Genomic DNA, 18122 nt, shown 5'->3' with positions numbered 1-18122 from the left:
TGTTTATTTGTGACAGTAAACTATTTAAGGGGCCTGTGAGTAGCCACACCAATCAGAGACACTTTGCTGCCATGCAGCTAATTGAAAAACCAGCAATCATCCTTGAGATTTAAGTGTCCCACACGTAGAGGAATTTTGTTTATAAGCAAGATGCTGTGGCTTTAAAGACGCTGATTAGCATGAATAAATTAGATAGCTTATCTTTGAATTACATGGCCAGTGCAGCTCTCCCATTGAAGATTAATTGCCTCTCACAAGGTATTTCGAAAAGTTCATTTTCATCAATTGATTTCCCTTAATTCACGAAATCCCCAGAAGTGCATGAAATTGGTAACAAGCTCTCCATAATCACGCTTTGTGCATCGTTAACCTCACTGGCAATTACTCATCATATGTATTGGTTGTGACATTTGCGGAAGCATGTTATTTTTGCACCATTAGGTCATGACAGGATTATTATCATAAAGTTATGGTTAATTACAAGTTGAATAGAAACGGTGTCTATAGTTTCCTCACATTGCTGCACAGGGCAAAGCGTGTTCTCAGCATGTTTGATTTTACTTTCACAATTCTTTTTGTCTTTTATCGCCTTGATCATCTCACCAGCTCCCAAATTAATGACTCGCGTGTTATTAGAATAAATACACACAGTTTGCATGAAATACTGATAAAGTCTCAACTTCAACCTCCTGATAACAGAAGTCGTTCTGTCTAATAACACACCTTCAACGTGGTGAAAATTGTTTCGCTCTATGACTCCGGCGACGTCCATACATTGCAAGTGCATTTTGGAGGCTTGAGGTAGAATTGTCCAATGTTTGTCCGATTCTTTCTTTTTCTCCAAGGCTATCATCGCCTCACCAGTGTGTTATTGTTACCACGGTATTGGGGTCATTTCTGTTTCAGTCACACACGAATGATGCCTCGAAGCGAAAAAGTGGGCCACTGACATAAACTGAGAGGAAAAAAATAATAACTTCAGGCTTGCAACTAAAGTAATTGGCATAGATTTCACTGTGAGAATGTATGCCAGGTGCATTAACAGTGATCCAGTTATGTGTAGGTGCTTACTGAGAGTCAGCAACAAAACACAACCAGGTCACATCGACGGGAAAGACACTATCTGCTGCAGATGTAGTAGAGAGTGCACCTATGTTACAAAATACTCGACTTGTGTTTGTTTCACACATGCCAGCTTCTATCTGTATAGTGTCGCTACTGACATACAGTAAGTCATCATACTGTACCGCCATTATACACTGTCACCAGGCCCTCAAGCGAATTCGTGCAGTACATTAATCGGGTAAATCACTGGATTCATCATACTTAATGATACCATTATGGAATAATGTTCATCATCTAATGTGCACTTGCCAGGAATCTATTTGTGTCTTCAGCTATTTGCTGTGTGCTGCAGCTCCTAACGTCCTAATCCTTTATTAACCTGCCCAACATCGTAGCCACGAGGAGATCTTAGAATATGAAGAGATGCCAAAAACAGACAAGCAATAAGGGATGATGAGGTTTTATGTCTTGGTACTGCCATTCCACCAGTTAGTCCACCTCCTCAATTGCTGCTGGGCTCAAATAAATGGAAAGAAAAAGAAAACATCTCTTTTTCGGGACGTTTTTATTGCTTTTTATTATTGCCGTATGGCTGAGCGTGTGTTTTTGCTTTATTTTTTTCTGTTGAAAATTATTGAGATTGATATGTTTAATAACACTATGGGAGTTCAGCAGTTGATGTTGAAGCTAAAACTAAAGCTACTTTCAAAGTTTATAGGATTGGAGTCACGTATGGTATAACATTTGTTTAAAAGCACACAGTGCAAGCCTGTGGCACACACAAAGGTACAAACACACTAAAAAAGAATGGCATTAAACTGTCATTATCTGAGGAATCCATTGAAAACAGACTGAGGCAGGTTTTTGTGTCGTTGTTGTAATTCAAGTGGTCTGCATTTTCACTTGGCTGTTTTTACAGACTTTATAAAATCCATCTACCCCATTGCATCATGGGGTAGATGGGACAAGGGTGTCTGGTCCTGTGAGGGATGTGCAAAACACAGGGAACTGTTTCAAGTTCACAGGGAACTATTTGATTACCTTTGACCCCAAACTGCTCAAGTTCTTGCAGACTTCTGACATGCTAGCTTTGAGGGCTGTCGTTTATGCCTGACCTTGTGTTCATGTATTATTTGACGACTTTTTTTAACAGCAGTAGTTGTCTTTGACTCTACATATTTGTCCTGCGTATCTAATCTTGCTGAGTCGGACACATTTTATTGTACGGCTCGTAGTTATAGTCCTGTATTAAACTTAATGACGACTTCTCGATATTCGATAATCATTGCTAGTTCTTGTTGGCTGATCTGCAAGTGCATTCCCTTCAGATGAGATGCTGCTGCATTTCATTAGCCAGAGTGTCCGTGTAGGTTCTCGGGCTTTCGTGTCATGGTAGTCTGAAGAGCTTGAGTTGAAAGCAACTGGACTTCTTTTTTAGGTTCTTGAAGACATTTCAACTCTCATCTGAGAGGCTTCTCCAGCATTGAAGGCTAACTGAACACTGGCCAGACTCTTTAAAAAAAGAAATAGCAGCAGTAGAGTAAGTGAAGAGCCTCCAACACTGCCACTGCTGAAAAACACAAATCCAGTAGAATAAATAAATAAAAAACATCCCATACATACATTTATTTAATAATCTACAAGAGACAGTGCCTCTATCGACCAGCACTGTGCATGACCTTCTTCACAGTTAAATTTCATGTTAAAGTAGTGCTGAAAAGTAGTACAGCTTCTTGTGCAGAATAGATTTAGACAATTCATAGGTTTGGTTATATGGTCTTATGGTGAGGACCCATTCAGACTGTTCATACTTAATTTGGGGACATAAAATTAAAAATCTTTTCCAAACTATGTGTGACAGCAAAACTTAAAAAAGAAAAGGGACCCAGATGACCCATTTCCCGTGCTGCCCTTTCAATCTGAGAAGTCCTCATTCACCTGCCAGCTGAAGAACCAATGACAGACGTGTAGGAAAACAATTCATCACAGCTGAGTAGAGCATCCCCATTGGCACTGAAGCTTGCACCAACCCTTTAGATGGTGGAAAGCCTTATTTAATGATGAAAAATCCTGCAGTAAAATGTGTTTATTCCTGCACTGGCACTCACTGTAGTTGTCACACTTGGCCTCAGCCAAGGCAGACTTAGGTAATATTTAGCTTCATAAAAAGCTGGATTATACAACAAACTCCTGGGCTGCCTCGCTGGCAGACGACTCTGGTCGAGCCTATTGATCAAGCTTGCGTTGCAAATATGTCGGTCGGTATATGCTGCTGCTCATTAGGCTGAAGGAACGTAGAACAGAGAAGGGAGACTGTCAAGAGGACAACTTTACTTTGAAATTATACCATTTTCCTTTCTTCATGCATACTGCACCTTCAGTATCTATCAACTCTGATTTATTAGGCATGCTTTTTAAGATTTGTGTATAATACATTAAAAATCACCTAATTGATTCTGAGGGCCTTTAACTGATGATGTTACACATGAGGCACAACAAACATGATAGGTTGTGTGGTCGAGCCTTTTCCTTACACTAAAGTTATTTTTTCTTCTCTCAAAAGCAGTAAAGAAAAATGTCATATCAAATAGTGACATGTTTCTCTTTCTGTTTGGATGAACTTTCCCCGAAGTTAAGTGCTACAAATTATCTGTGAATGCTTTATGACACTGCAAATGGAGGTAATCCCTTTGCGTAATATAATCTGTCACTGTTTATGTTTAGTCTCCGTGTCTGACACCTAATTAACAGAGTGGAAGGTTTTTTTTTTTTTGCTGCATGCTTTGGGGAAATGTAATTGAAAACCTTTAGGAATAGCTGTCACATTATAGAGGTGTATATTACATCCAAGAAACTTCAGTATACTTTTATGGGGTTTATGTTTCATTATTAAGTTTGGGGAAATTTGGGAGCAGGTAATTTTAGAGTTTTAAAAGCATATTTTAAGATTTCCCTGTCATTGTATCAAGTAAATCTTCCCCTAATTCACTTCCAAATTTCTTCAGGCCAATGATTAAAAAAAGGTGTCCTCCAATGAAAGAGCCTCTCTGTTTCAGTAAGATTATTGCATTGCGTTGTCTTGAGCAGTCACAACATCTTCATCTGTTTCAACACTGGCAGTGGAAAATAAAGGATGGCACTCTTTTCCTTCTTGCCTGTCCTTCCCTCTCTTTCTCACAGCTTCCTGTGACTCATCACCCGTGCTGCCGTCCATTACAGCTAGTGGCCAGGGTTCCCCTCTGTGCTCTAATTGGAAAGCTTGATGGCAGTAGGTTTAGCCAGTAATTGGGTCCTGCAATTTAGTAGCAGAAGTCATCGTGGAAAGGCCTGTCAGAATTCATGGAAGAGCCCAGTAGCGTGCACCCCCCATGTTATAATAGTGCAGCTGTAAGCATTTCCGTAATTCAAGGTGGCGTCATTACGGTTTTATTTATTCACCTGAGGCATCTGCTAGGAGGGAGATGATGCCACCCAGATCAGCTGTGGCAGCTTGTGCTCAGCACCTCCCGCAGGGCTAGAGAAGGGAAATTAGAGAGGAATGGGCAAACATGACAATCATAGCATCGTTAATGAATTAGCGCCTAAAGAAAACAACAAGCTGGTGATGTTGGTATCGAGGGAAGGGTTATATTGTTCTGCTGTTGAAGGGGTCGCACAGTCGTGACTGTTTCTGATGTTAGAGTTGGAGGAGGTGGAAAAGGGATGATACGGAGCACTCAGAGAGAGGCACCCAGGGAACAGTAATGGTACCGAACTTCACAGGCTTTCAATGTGTTAACCAAGAATTTAACAACTAAGAATTCCAGCGACGTCTTATCTCGGCAGGGAGGAACTTTTATATGAATGTCCACTTTAGTTTTGACTAGTTTTCCTCTAAGCAGCTTTGAGCAAGTGGTTGTATTTTTTATTTATGTTGAACATAGCACATGAAACAAATAAATTCATAGAACTTAGTGTTGCATTCACAGGGGGAGGATGACGTGTGCATTATATATATACAAAAAACCCAACTGGATTTATAATAATTATATATTTTTTAAATATATAGCTTTTGTAATTGCTGTGACGTTGTTGCAAAGCTTTGTTAAGCGGGCCCGACCTTTTAAGGACGAGTTACAGTACATATATACTTACACTGTGATCAGTATAGTAAGATTTATTTTTACTTCCATGTCACTGAGTTAAGTTGTCTACAGTTAGAAGCGGCTACTGCGTTATTCTGAATTAGAGGGAAGAGATTTTGAGAAAATCTTCAAACTCATCAGCGGTCTTTTAAACCATGATGTAGTATGGCTGGTCAAGCAGTTTGCTTTATTACAAAGATCCTAGAATCTTCTGGCATATACTGACTGAGAAACACAAAGTGAGCCTCAGTACACATGTTACCTTGGAGTAACTGCGTTATAGTGTTGTGAAAACGAGAGGAAATTAATCACCTCCAGCACACTGGCCGCCATTACTAAGTGTTGATTGGGTCAAGGTATTGACGATTCTGGCTTCTGAAGTGTTGGACTAACATTGTAAGAGCACCTTGATACTGCCACTTACATTCGGATATAATGCCTGAAGAATCCGTGGTGTCATTTTACCTCAGAGAGGAAGATCGTCATCACTGCTGTTGGAGGAGGCTTTTAGTTCTTTTTGTGTAAAAAATAAAGATAGAAATGTAGAAAATTCTCACTGTGGTTGGATGCTGTATTTCCGAATGCACATTTTTGCATCATGTTTCTCCATTACTATGTTATGAGACATCTATTGTGCTGTAAAATAAGATAATGGTGGACCATAACACATTCCAATCATTAACCTCACTGGATGGTTACGTTTGTGCTGATTTGGAGCAGCCAAGTAGTCGTGGGACTGGGACCCATAATATATGTCCAGTTTAATTCCTGCAGACTGGAGCTTTACTACATGTCATTTGCTGCTTTTTAATGGCCAGCAACTCTTTTGGTTGCACAAACACTTGAGTTGAGCAGGGAAATTGTCCCTTTTGTGACATTCTCAGAGTCGGCGAGGAGGATTTTCAAGAATATGCACATTATTTAATGACTTGTCAATTACACCTCGTTAGCCTGTTCTTCGGGTCCAGGTTTCAAAAACTCTCAGCTTTAGGCTTCATAAAGGGACTTCACTTATTGGTGGGTGTCCTCATGGTCACTATGTCCATTATTTTGTTTTTCTCACTTTTCTAATAAAAGCAAAAATGTCATAAATATCCACTACAGCATTCACCCACATGAGTCCAGATGGGCCACAAAGAAAGTTGAGCTATAGTCTCACCAGATAAGAAGATCTCAGTGCCAGCCCACATCAGGCATTCTATTTAAAATGCTTTAGCTTGACTGTATTTGCTGTGCTTCTGCTGCTTTGGAGGTCAGCTACTTTCATCTATTACCATTGGAGGCTACTCTGACTGGCTCTGTCCTGATCTTTAGCTTTTTATGCATGCACATGGAAGGTTATGGAACTTTGCCCGTCTCCTTTTATGCTTTCCACATATACACAGTGCATCCATCCATCCATTCGCTTCCGCTTATCAGGGTCGCGGGGGGCACTGGAGCCTATCCCAGCTGTCATAGGGCGAGAGGCGGGGTACACCCTGGACAGGTCACCAGTCTGTCACAGAGCCAACACACAGGGACAGACAACCATTCGCGCTCACATTCACACCTAGTGGCAATTTAGATTATCCAATTAACCTATCCCCACAAGCTGCATGTCTTTGGACGGTGGGAGGAAGCCGGAGTACCCGGAGGGAACCCACACAAACACGGGGAGAACATGCAAACTCCACACAGAAAGACCCCGGCCTGATGGTGGAATTGAACTCAGGACCTTCTTGCTGTGCGGCAACGGTGCTAACCACCGTGCCGCCCTATGCACAGTGCAGTCGAACCTATATAGGACTTTGAAGAACAATATCTAAACTCATATTAAAAAAATCCAATATATCGTTCAATATATTTTTCTATTAGAGACATGAAACATAAACTTCCCTCATGTTTACGTTGTGTAGCTATTTATGCACCCTTGCAAAAAATATGAAATGCATTTTAAATCTTTAAAATTAAAACCTTTGATAATCTTTTATTGTCACACCAAGTCTTGGATTTTACACTCGGGTTACAACTGTGGCAGGCGTTTCCAACAAGTAAGATGCAGAGTGAACGAATTACTTGTCTATCACTCATAACTACAGCATGTTATGTGTGTCGATGGAGCATTTGAAGGGTGTTTCTGTCATATCCTCCTTACTTTTTAAATGTTGGTTGATCAGCCATTGCAGATACCTTATATCAGCTGGTATGTCATTGGGCTCTAATGCACACTGAAGGACAGGATAGGATGGTCCAGAGATAATAAATATAAATGGCATCAATGAAAATAACAACTTTCTTTTGACTGTAGCAATAAGAAAATAAAGTCATTAGCTATATAGTCATATAAGTTACCACCGACACGTACAACGTTTTTCTGTATTAACACGAGTCACATGTCAGTATGAGACTCGTGCTCTTGTTAATACGAGCTTCGTCACTAAAACATTTGTAGGAAAAGGTACTCGCAGGCAAATACACAACCCGTTCAGTCCTGTGTCCATCATACGGACCCCTCAGCAACACAAATTGCAAAGTCTTTGCACTGTAACCTAGCAACAAGACTCCCACTTAATAAAAAACATGTAAGATATTATTTAGGATTTTAGTTTTTAGTTTTTTTTGTACAGGAGAAACAACAGATGGCAAAATCATATTTTGTCACGCTATCACTCATTTCCTATTCCCTACACAATAAACACTTCATACTTAATAGCAGCATTGCATTATTAAACTAAAATAAATTTGCAGTTATGAAACTTTCCCCCATATCTGCCTCTTTAAAAAGCCGCTGAGGGGCCGCTGTAGTGAGACAAAACATGACATATGCTTTCAGTGATTTCCCCATTTGTCCGTGATAAGAGTTTAACTTATTTAACACCAAAAGGTGAAGAGTTGACCTTATTACGCATTTTGAGTGGTACCCCCGCTCATTTGTATAGTTAAGCAGAAATGGAGTTTTTGCAAATAAACCAGGAAAATACAAAGGAACTTGTTCCCAAAATAAATAGATAAAAGATGAAATGCTTTTAAAATTCAAAACCAATGATGATTACATAGAATAATTAATGCAAATGTAAATACAGGTTTTACATGTCAGGACATAATAAAAGCAGTTTTTTTAAAATGAAGTACAGATAAACACCAACCTGTGATATTACACCTTATTTAACAAGAATGAAGCCAAACAAACGAAGTGCACCCTGTGATTCAGAAGCTTATAGAACCAGTTTTCTACAAAAGCAATCATTTTCTGTACAAAGGCATTGTGGAGGAATTTTGGCCCACTCCTCTTTACAGTGTCAATTCAGTTCACTAAGGATTTCAAGGTCCGGACTTTGACTGGATAACACACTGACTTTTCTTTTTCACATTCAGTTGTAGAACTGCTGGTGCTACGTGACCCAGTTCAAGCCAAGCTTTATCTGTCTGACAGATGGCCACACATTCGACTCCAGAATACTTTGGTATACAGAGGAGTTCATAGCGGACTCAGTGACTGCGAGGTGCTCGGGGCCTGTGGCTGCAAAACAAGCCCGAATCATCACCCCTCCTTGACAGTTGGTATGAGATGTTTGTGCTGATAGGCTGTGTTTGGTTTTTGCCAGACGTGGTGCTGTGCATTATGGCCAGACATCTGTACTTTGGTCTCGTCTGTTCGAAGGAGATTGTTCCAGACGTCTTGTGGTTTGTTCAGACGCAACCTCGCAAACCTAAGCTGTGCTGCCATGTTCTTTTTAGAGAGAAGATGCTTTCTCCTGACAGCCGTTGTAAACAAGCCATACTTATCCAGTCTGTTTCTAATTGTACTGTCATGAACTTGAATGAATTTGCTGGGATGGTGCGATGTCCACTCCTGGAGAGATTGGCAGCTGTCTTGGATGTTTTCCACTTGTAAATAATCTTTCTCACTTGCGAATGTTTGGAAATGGCCTCATAACCTCGCCCGATTGATGGGCAGCAACAATTGCTTCTCCAAGACCATCGCTGACGTCTTTCTTTCTTGGCATTGTGTTAACAGGCACCTGAGTGCTCCAGACCACTAAACTGACAAAACGTCTCCTTTTGTAGAGGTGCTCACACTTGCTGATGATCAGTTAATCCACCCGGCTGCTACTTAACCTCTTAATTCCTAAAGCAGCAGTAAGGGTGGATCTAATATTGCACACACTTATGCTTATGCATTTGGCTTAGTTTCTGTTAAATAAATAATGGCACAATGTAATATGTCATGTTTTGGAGTTGATCTGAGGTTGTAGTTATCAAATTATTTGTATCATGTGTGTTGATATGTAAAACCTTAGAACTGAAAGAGGATGTGCTTTCTTTCTTCTTCTTATCATGGCTTTAAATAATCATATGTACCTACATTTTTAAATATATTACTTGAATGCATTCAGTGTTGTATACATTTAATTATTCATTATAGTAGTTTTTCCCTCCATACTAGAGGTATTAGAGCAAATTTACAATTATAAAAAAGCCTTCGGGTAGTTACTGTAATAGATTTAAAAGGCATGAATCGAAAACATGGACTATTGTCTGGTGAATAAATTACTGTTCAGTTGTTCAGATACCGCAGCGCCATAATGATAAAAAGTTTTTCACTCAGTGTCTAAAGTTTGACTGGTACCTATTGATCTTTTATTCTGTTTCACAGCATCGGTTGTTATTCTTAACTGGAGCAAGCATTGTTATACAGTAAAGCCACTGTGCTACAGCAGCTCTGAGCTGAAAAACTGTGGGCTCTTCATCTAAACCTTTGAAAACCTCTCAGTCCCTGCCAAAGAGAGATAGGATCAGTAGACAACCCCAACATTTTCAATTTTGTGCTATCAGACACTGAGGAGATGTGTCAACACTGGGGTCCTACAGCAAGTAAACACAGGAGTCTGACAAGCAATAACCTAGATTCAACATCGCCTCCGGTCCTCTCCCACAGAAGGTCCGCCACTTTCATCTCATTTAGATCCAGATCTGTTGATCAAAAGCGACGCCTATCATCCCTCAACAAAAAACAGCAGCACTGCAAATGTTTTCATGGGCATTCCCTTGTTTCATTGGTTGGTTATGCCTGGGTCAGTGCAGGTTGCTGGTTGGTGGTACCACTTGTGAGTCATACAGTGCTGTTTGTTTCCTTTAAATCGCAGAGTTATAAAACCGATTGGCTGTTCGCTCTTAATACACAAGTGGGACACATATAACCTTGTTAAAGTTATAGCATGCTGTTTATGGCCTTAATGTTGGTCATCGGAGTTCCGTTATTAGCTTTATACTTTTACTTTGTCCAAGCCACAGATTGTTTTCTGTGCACTAAAGAAACTCATTTATTGTTTATAAGTTGCAGGTTTTGCTTGCGTTTAAATTCTTTGCAGTGCCCTTTGTATACTCATAACAGAGTGAAGGGGAGAAATTGATGCTGAAGTGAAAGTTCAATGACACAAAAGACCATGTGACTAAAATGTGTTGGTGGGCCTAAAGGGGGGAACTCTAGACATTGTTGAATCAACTTTTCCTTTGTTGTTTTTTTAGCAGGCATCAGGCAGGATCAGAGGGTAGAATAGTTGAATAGTTGGACCCAGATGAGTGAGAATCCATTACTGTATAACACAGTCCACTGCAGAAAAGCCCCCGCTGAGATTCAAATCTTGCAGATTAAAATAGTGTCTCATAAGCTGGCAGCAGTGTGTGCGCACATGCACATGTACCTGCATGTGTGCTTATTCAAATGCGTGCAAAGGCCTTTGTGGATGGCTTCATGTGTTTCTCTCTGCGTTTTGAACACCCTAAATACCGAAGCTTTTAACATCAAAGCTCCAAGAGGATTTAAGTGCACAGAAACTTTCCAATTATACGTGTAAGTGATGTCCAGCGGGGACTTCTCATGAGCTGCCGTCAATATATTTTTTTTCCCCCAAATTGATGATAAACACCCTCTAAGCCCGGCTACAGATCTATGAATTACTTACTTTTGGGGAGTTTGGTTTTAGGGGCTACGCATAGTAACTTACAATACCATCATGAAGTATTTCCCAAAGTAACAAAGGTACCGTGATACATGAGCCATTAGGAGACATCTATCTGCAGTGTGTCGCAGTGTCTGTGATTAAAAAGTGTCAAAGTGTATTCAATTATTATTCACATTTAAAACTTTTTAGTTGAGCCACACTTTGTGCTGTCATTCATTTTCTGGCTGTGAGAGCACGTTAGTTAACTTCTGTTTACCCTCAATCATTATATCAGTATATCGCCAACAGATGTTATACACTAGTGATTCTAGGAAGACAAGATCTGTTTAAAGCTTGTTCATGTTTTTGTAAAAATATCTAAGAATTATTTCCATATTTCGATATACATATACTGGGACCTCGATATACTTATACAACAGAGGATGTCATACAATAAGTTGCCAGATTGATTCTTTTTAGCGAGAGGTGAGCTAATCATGGGCAAAGTGTTGACTCATAGCCCCATTTGGCTAGTTTAGATCCACTAGCCTCCTGGCTGGGGCCCCTCTGTGTGGAGTGTCCATGTTCCAGTACAAACACAGTGACGTTAATTGTCTGTCTCTGATTGGTGAGCTGTACAGGGCGTCTCCTACATCAACCCCTATTTGACAGGATAGGCCAGGAAAGACTTGTCAAATACCAAACACTAAAGCCTGCTGTAAATGTTAACATAAGACGGAGTTAGCCTTAGTCTGACATCAGTCTGCAATTCAGTGCGGTCAATTTGGCAATTACATGGAATTTGTTTTCTATAATAGAGCAATTAACTGTGATAAATTGTTAGAAATTACATATCTGATGGTGTTAAATCTGCATTTAACAGAAATTTCCATTTTAACCATCACATTTGTGCTGGGCAACCTTCCTGTTCTATATTAATGTACAACCAGCTGGTGGTCAGTTGAGTCGAGTCCCCTCAAGTTGCACTCAGTGACAAAGACTCATTCAGTGTGATGGCAACATATTGGCAATTTGAGTGATTGCAATCAGTGCAAGTCAGACTGTGACTGTTTGCAGAAAAGTCCTCCTGTGAGGCGTGCAATCGCCTTATGGATAAAAAGTATCGTGAGTGTGCAACACACTCAAGCCCTCGGTCACAGAATATCAAATATTTCTTCGTTTTTAGTTTAATAGATTTGGTATCCTATTTTTACTCATGGAATGGAGTTATTAGCTTACACCGAGGAGGTTAGGAGGTTGTCAAGTTTATTTAGCTTATGTTATCTCAGGATGGTGGTGCATAAGATTAGCCCTCTTGTTCATATTCAGTTTAATAAAATATTGATATTTGGTGTCCCAGTAACAATACACTATCACCATGCATGCTATGCTGTATTCATTTCTTTCCTCCACCGCTAACATTTAGCCTGTCTTATACTGTGCCTCCGTTTATTTTGATCCGACTGTCTGCTTCTTTGTTTAAACCTGCTTAACCTATACTAAGTGTGCACTACCCAATGTAGCCTCAGTCATGACTGTGATAGTCACTGATGCAGTTGAGTAGGAGTAACTGCCAAGGGGAAAGTCACACTCCCCTTACGCCCACTCTGAATATCTAACAAGGTGACAATGTCAGACTCATGGGGTCTGAATATGACATGTAATGTGGGATTTATGCAAACAGTAAAGTGAAGGAGCATTTACCGAAACATATATTCTTCTTACTGTTCTTACTGTATTATTCATCATACACTGATTTCCTCTCTAATTTAATCGTACATATAGATGATATTGCTGGAGGAATCATATTTCACTTTGAAATGCTAATCTTGTTTATATGTTCTCCCTTTCCTTTCTTTTTCTTTTTTTTGTAGTTCCTCCCAAGATATATGACATTTCCCCTGACATCACGGTAAACGAGGGCAGCAATGTGTCTCTCATCTGCACAGCCAGTGGGAAACCTGAGCCAACCATTACCTGGAGACACATAACCCCATTAGGTGAGTTCACATCACCTCTCACATACCCAATGCTAATGAATGAAGGGATGGATAAATGGATAGAAGGATAGCTGAATAGAAAGCAGTAATGGGGAAGCACAGAAAATATCAATAGGTGATTGTACGAACAGGACAGAGTACTTCTAGTAATGTTGCAGATAAAGAAATAGCAAGAGGATAGAGAGATAGAATAGGAGATAAATGTGATTGGATGGATTTGCATTAGAAGAGCAGGTGGTCAGATGGAACAACTGAGTTCCTTCAAAAAACAAAGTTGGGGGACAGACAGAAGCCAAGTCTGCATCTACCTTTACAACTAAAGCAATCAGCAAATGAGCAGCTACAGACTTCACGTTGACACACCCCACTACAACCAATACTTACAGTTCCTTCCAACTCCAAACGTCTGAAAGAGGGATTTTTTTTTTTTTTTAGTACCATAGGTAGTGTACGGAGTGTATGCACTGAGGCAGCAATTCTGACAGAGAAAGCATACGCCTACAAGGGTTCTTGTCTATTCTTACATGCTGAAGAAGGAGGAGGTGGCACATTGTCATTTCTTTTCCAGGCTAGCATTGCAATTGTAAAATGTTTGCAAGGGCTAAGAATTTTAGGCTATGGGTCAAAAGGCTAAAATGTTCCATATATATTGTTAGGCATGCTTGCACTGGCTAACATTATAGCCATGACAATTGCAATCTGACGCTAATCGCTGCATTTTGTGGACATTTAAAACTTTCGCAGCATCTGACCAAACGCTAAATGCTGAATTCTGACAGTTTAACACACTGTACCACCTGACATACATTACTGCTGTGTGAAGGTTGGTTGGTGGTCTCTCCCTGGTCCCCTACATACTCCAGATGGTGATCTGATGGAGTCGTCAGTCTTTTTGACCTTTATCAGAGCACTATCCTGGAAACATATAATGCATTTCATGTCAATAGGAATGAGACACAGGTTAAAAAAAACCCTTCAAAATAAAATAAAGACAAATACTCAGAGTCAAGAAGAGTCAGAGTCAATGACAGTGGACCAGGCACCACGAGAAAAATGAGACAGGGAGAACAGACGACAGGAAAAACACTGAGCAAACTATTACTACCAAAAGTAAGAGTCAAACCAGCCGATTGCAAAACTGAAAGCTATCAGTAGGAAACATAAAGTAAAATCAGAAAGACTCAATATAACCATAACCAAGACTAGAATAATAGAGTATCTGAACGATGCCGTAAACACAAACATCTTAATAACAGGAGAGCATAAACAGAAACTCAGGGTCAAATGTAATAAAACAGGATGCAGAGGTTAAAACTGAGGACTGCTATAAAAGCAGGTTGATGGTTACTCAAGAGTTGCTGGAAGACTTTAACTCACATCACTGCAGGTAGACATCAGATTTGCTCTTACACCTTGTAAGTGCATTAACAAAATAATTTAGTGTTATGATGTAGGAAGCTGTTATCCTGGGCACCCCCCCCCACACACACACACACAGATCATTAAATAGTTTAAATTCTGAATCCTTCCTTTGAAGACTTATTCCAAAGTGTTTAACTGTTGCTCTGAAGCCCCCACCCAGCCACTTTGAGTCCTCCCTCATTTTCATATTAATGGATTAGAGCATGCTGTGCTTATCTGATAGCTATGAGGATTACTGCATTTATCTTATGGCTGTCAAATCCTTCTCTCTGGCGTGCTTGCCCTGATTGCATTAGAGGAGTTTTCAGAGGATGATCAAAAGAGCCATCCTCAGAGTCCGAGTGGCAGTCACTCATTCTACTTTGAAGTGTCCACACTTTGAAGTATGCCAGGGAAGAAATGATATGCTGGTCAAATGAAAGGGCCCAGGACTAAATGTAATCACAGACTGTCTCCCAGCACATCAGAAAAGAAGCCGTTTGCCATGGGATCTTTGAGTCAGTTCTAGTAAGGGTGATTTGACCAAAGGATGTGGTACAACTGAAAGGTTGTAATAGGCTAATTACCTATCGATGGAATTCCATTAAATCCCTTGGATATGCAGAGCATGCTTTAACCAGTGCATGGCCAATTTGAATGTGCTATCGGAGCATATGGGAATATTTACCTCGTTTGTGAATGATCTGTCAAATAGCAGCAGACTTTAAAAACTAACAGTGCTGGGACTGTAATTGCAAATTGATTCATGAATTCTGCACGTATAAGGTAATTACTTCCAGGGTATAAATATAGTCAAAACTACAGCTCTGTTAAGTCATTTATAAAATGAGACAGATGGGGATCTAGACATGTAAAGTAAGCCTTGGCACGTGTTGAAATGATCATAACAATCGCTCTTTTTACTTGGGAACATTTTGTGGGCAACTTTGGGGACTGTTGGGGGATTTCTTTCCATCCAAGAGGCTTATTTAAGAGACTTTGTGAATAGATAGCATGCTTGTAGAAAATAAAAACTACAAATATGCAGCACACACATAAAAAATACAGTAATAAAAAAATCAATCTTTTGTGAATTATGCTTGGCAAGATTTAGTTAGGGCTTGGCAATATGGAAAAACGTCTTATAAAAACGTTTTTAATGTCAGTCATTATGGATACATATGACAATATGTGTCCAGTCACTGTGGCTGACAAGCTTAAAGTTCATATATATTCATGACAACAATGTTCAACTACATTTTAAATAAACAACACGAGTACATCTACTAAACTGAAACTGAAAAGATTCAAGTTTTACAGAAGAACACAAACAAACTTGAAAACTAAAATTCTATGATCAGCTACAAAAACATAAAAATGCCATCAGTGCAAAATAAAATCTAAAAACTACATCTAGACTATAATTGCTTCTTCTCCAGTGGCACCAAAAGGAACATGAAGTTCAGTAGTCTCAATGAAGTGGGCCGTGAGCCTCATATGGATCAGATGTTCGTTGTGGCAAATACAGCTGTTCAGTTTAATTCAGTCTTATTAATGTAACGCCAAATCACAACAACAGTCAGCTCAAGGCACTTCATTGTAAAGAACCAGGTTCAAGGAGAGCTGTCTCGGGGAGTTTTTTATGGCCACAGAGTTGGTAACAATGGTAAATGGCTTAAATCCCACATTTTTGACAGTGGCATCATGTCTCGTCATGGTTCTGCTTTGCTTCTTTGTCGAAGTCCAAGGAGCTCGGAAAGAAACACATTTGGTCTTCTTTAAGTTTCTTGAAGATGTTTCATCTGACAAGCTTCTTCAGTTCTAAGCGTAACTGGTGGAGAGTCCCAGATTTTAAGCCCTATTGGGAGTGTCCCTAAGAGGGTCACGAACCCCCTATTGATCCTCTGCCTAATCACATGAGCCAAGGTGTAAAAACAGGTGTGGGTCACAATCAGCCAAGGTTTCAGGTGAACCCCACCATATCATGTGACTCATGTGAGTGGGGGTCAAGGCGTCTGGGAAGGGATCTGGATTATAGATGGCGTACATCTGTAATCAGGTCATTTGATGTCGGTAAATTAGCATTAACGTTACTGTAATGATGCAGCACACCATACCTTACATTTGCTATGCTTCTCACTGCAGTGATCATCACACCAACTATTATTTGCAGTATGTACATGCATGCTTTGTTACATAATACTATAGACACATTAAAAAACTGAATGCAAGGATTATTGCTGAGACAGTTGCAGCAGGTTGGCTGCTTGTAAACAAGAGTTATTTTGGGAAGCAGAGGAAATTAATTACCAATTTGGAGCTGCAGTGTGATTCCACAGACGCTGCAGGATCATTATAAAGGAGTTTGCATTATAATGCTAATTAGTTTATTTATCCATTTGGGCTTTACTAACATGAACAATGACTTCTCGGTGAGAAAGTCGCATGTCGCTAAAGTTTATTGTTATGTTGTACCATGTTGTTAGCGTTCTTTAGCGATCCATGTTGGTTATGTTCGTAACTACTGTTCAAACCGAAGCGTCTGAGGAGCAGAAAAGGGAGTTCTGACAGAGGGTGAAACTGTCTGCTGCAGCAATGTAAAGTATAAATAACAAGTGCGTTTTTGATCAATAAAGCACAGAAACATATTCTAGTATATCCTGTTAAATAAGGTTATTTGACTGTAACGAGCCAGATGGTAAAAAGCTCTCCCTCATAAAAAACAAACAAAGACCAGGGACAATTTTAAAACTTTTTTTACTGAATAGTTGTTTATTTTTATCCTATAACTCATGTATAATTTTGATAATGTTGCATTTTCTTTTCTTTTCCACATCGCTGTGTTTTGTTGAATTTGCGTGTAAACTAATTTATTTAATAAAAGTCACAAATAACAGGAATAGGAATACATTTCCATCAAACAATGCAACATGGACTCATTTCACGATGATTATATTTCCTGCCATGTTTAGGACTATACTGGGACAGGAACAACCCTGGAAGTGTACTGGTTAGTGTACTGGAAGTGTACTGGTTAGTGTACTGGAAGTGTACTGGTTAGCTAGTGACCATCCTGAACTCGTTTATCAGTAGATAGAGCTGGCGGGGGAAAAAGAAAAAAACTTAATGTGTTTTAACTCTTAAAGCACATGTTTTACAAATCACACTAATGGTTTATCTGTTATGTTTGATTGTTACAGACGCAGGACAAATTTCTTGCTATTTTAGCTACCTCATTGACGTAAAGCCAAGCAGGTGTGTTTAATAACAAACACTTCTACATGTCAGGTATAGTTTTCTGGCCTTCCTCTCCTCAACACTCAGTCATTTTGGAGTAGTGGGCAGAGATTTTTTTGCACTGTAGATGGTTCTGCTGCAGCAGTCAGTGAAGTTTGACAGAATGATAAATTGCTCTGACTGACTGTCAGGTTCCTATTCCCACTCTGACTGTTTTGTGTTTGCATTTTTTCCCCTCTGTCCCCTTCCTGCCAACCAGCAAAGTGCAAGCTAATAATAAACTTTGTGAATCCAGTGAAGTGTGGCCATAAACAGTTTATTGAGATGATAATTTGGCTCAAATCGGTTCATAGAAAGTTAGTGCATGTTCT

General features: G+C 39.7%; 1 protein-coding gene across 2 annotated transcripts in view; it reads left to right on the top strand.

Moving 5' to 3' along the window:
• The window catches only part of negr1 (neuronal growth regulator 1), a 165360-nt gene that overhangs the window by 70992 nt on the left and 76246 nt on the right, over positions 1-18122 (top strand). For both annotated transcript variants that reach the window (XM_026142485.2, XM_026142484.2), the window contains exon 3: positions 12988-13113. In XM_026142485.2, the coding sequence (XP_025998270.1) occupies positions 12988-13113 (126 nt within the window). The remainder of the gene's footprint in view (positions 1-12987; positions 13114-18122) is intronic.

The sequence above is a fragment of the Astatotilapia calliptera genome, chromosome 15 (genome assembly GCF_964374335.1).
Source record: "Astatotilapia calliptera chromosome 15, fAstCal68.1, whole genome shotgun sequence".
NCBI lineage: Eukaryota > Metazoa > Chordata > Actinopteri > Cichliformes > Cichlidae > Astatotilapia > Astatotilapia calliptera.
Note: the sequence above shows the minus strand (reverse complement) of the source record. Positions and strands in the feature narration are given on the sequence as shown.